Here is a 2197-nt window from a genome sequence, read left to right on the forward strand (position 1 = left end):
TTTTAATTCGAGTTGGAGTTTCACTCTTGTTGCCCAGGCTAGAGTGCAATGGTATGATCTCAGCTCACTGCAACCTCCGCCTCCCAGGTTCAAGCAGTTCTCCTGCCTCAGCCTCCCCAGTATCTGGGGTTATAGGCATGTACCACCACGCCTGGGTAATTTTTTATATATATTTTTTAGTAGAGATGGGGGTTTCACCATGTTGGCCAGGCTGGTTTTGAACTTCTGACCTCACGTGATCCACCCGTCTCGGCCTCCCAATGTGCTGGGATTACAGGCATGAGCCACCACACGCAGCCACAAAATTGCTGGTTCTTATACAGGTTGTTCTTTCATGTGTAATACTGAATGTTAAAATGGTTAATTGCAAATAAATAAATAAAATACTTAATTGTTTAGTATTTTTAGGAGGTGAATGATTATCAATACATTCACTGGAAACTTTTACCTAACGTTATATTTGAAAAATGTAAATATTCCATAAAGCTAATGGCAAATGCTTCTCTTTGGATTGTGAAGTTATCTAGTTATTTATACTTACAGGTCTACAAGCAAGAACAAGAGGAGGAATTAAAGAAAAAGTTGGCAAATGACCCCAGATGGAAGAGATACAGGAGATGGATGAAGAATGAAGGGCCTGGGCGGTTAACATTTGTGGATGACTGAAGATGGATGGAATGCTACTATGCCAAACCTTAATTGTGATATTATTTTCATAACGGAATTATTTTAGAAATGTATCAATTGACTGCTGCTCAGCAGTAACTAAAATTCCTCAAGTATTTGATTAAACAGAATAATGTCGAAATTTAAACCTTCCCTTAAAACTTATGATACATAAGACATTTATGATTGTTCAATTTTTATAATCTATTTGTGGATTTTGTTAAAAGATTTCACATGAAGATTTATTAGTTGCCATTTAAAATTTTTATATGTTTAGTTAAAAGATTTGACATGAAAATTTATTAGATACCATTTAAACATTTTATGTGTTATGTGTTTATTCTTTGAGAGTGTTTCCTTACTCTTTGTAATAGTGCTACATTTTTCTGTTTTCATGGCCTCTGTATTTTCACAAAACACCAAAAACAGCATTTAATTATATTATCATGAGTGTTTTTCTGGACACAAACTTCAGTAGAATGACCTAACATGTCATTTTCATTACAGTCATTATACGATTGAAATACGTTCAAAATAACCTCTCTAGGAAAGTCTTCTGCTAGAATATCCCCCCTCTATTCATTATAATATTCTTTGTTTTTAAAGCCAGTCAAATATAATAGTCTAAATAAGATCAGAAACTCTCCAGGAGAGTGAGTCTACCCTCATGTCCTTGTGGGATGATCTTGATTATAGTCTCATTATAGGACTATAACTGTATTCTCAACATTTCTCCAGAAAGGACCTTGTAAAAAGGTCTTTTGTGCCACAGTATTGGTTTTTTTCCCCTCTCTCTTCACTTAAAAAAAAAAAAATAGCAGGCAGAAATAGCATATTGAAAAGTTGTTCATCTATTATGAAGTCCTTGAGTGGTGAAAAATCCATTGTACATGAGAACATTTCTGTGCATTTAAACCAGAAACGAGGTACATGGCTGTGTGCCCTTCTATCAACCAATGAAATGTAAGTGTTTTTACATGTGTGGCAGTGCAAGTAAATAACACATTATTTGACTTAATCAGGCGTGATACTGCACCAAAGTATCAAAGTATCGGTACATATTCATGGTAGTAAGTCAGTACCCCTGTTAAAGGATTTATCCCATTGCTTCATATTAATAAAATGGTTACAATATATCACAAGTTTGTTGGTATGACATTTTAAGTGAAAAATTAACATTGCTTTTATGTAATTTTTAAAGATGAGTATAGCATATTCGATATGCAGAATCTGTTTCTAGCTAAAGCAAGCTAATCATTTTGAGAGCTGAGCCCCAGACAATGTGAGACAAAGCTGGAAGGCTGTGTTCCATCCATGCTAACGTAGACAAGGTAGTTAATCTGCGAGGACTTCAGTTGGCTCAATTATAAACTTGGGGAAGAGTCTGACCAGATTATCACTAGGGCCCTTCTGCAGCTCTAAAATTATTTATATTTTTGTATACTTTAGATGAAAGTGTTTTATGCATCCATTCTGTTGGAGGAGTGTGGAGAAGGTACAGAACTGAATTACAGGTAGCTGTGTTTTAGAC

General features: G+C 35.1%; 1 protein-coding gene across 1 annotated transcript in view; it reads left to right on the forward strand.

Moving 5' to 3' along the window:
- Nucleotides 1-1805, forward strand: part of LOC105511557 (dnaJ homolog subfamily C member 25) — a 22720-nt gene extending 20915 nt beyond the window's left edge. The window contains exon 4 of the mRNA XM_011941721.1: nt 544-1805. Within this exon, the coding sequence (XP_011797111.1) occupies nt 544-666 (123 nt within the window). The 3' untranslated portion in view covers nt 667-1805. The remainder of the gene's footprint in view (nt 1-543) is intronic.
- The last annotated feature ends 392 nt before the right edge of the window (nt 1806-2197 follow it).

Source organism: Colobus angolensis, unplaced genomic scaffold, assembly GCF_000951035.1.
Source record: "Colobus angolensis palliatus isolate OR3802 unplaced genomic scaffold, Cang.pa_1.0 Scaffold103, whole genome shotgun sequence".
Taxonomy (NCBI): domain Eukaryota; kingdom Metazoa; phylum Chordata; class Mammalia; order Primates; family Cercopithecidae; genus Colobus; species Colobus angolensis.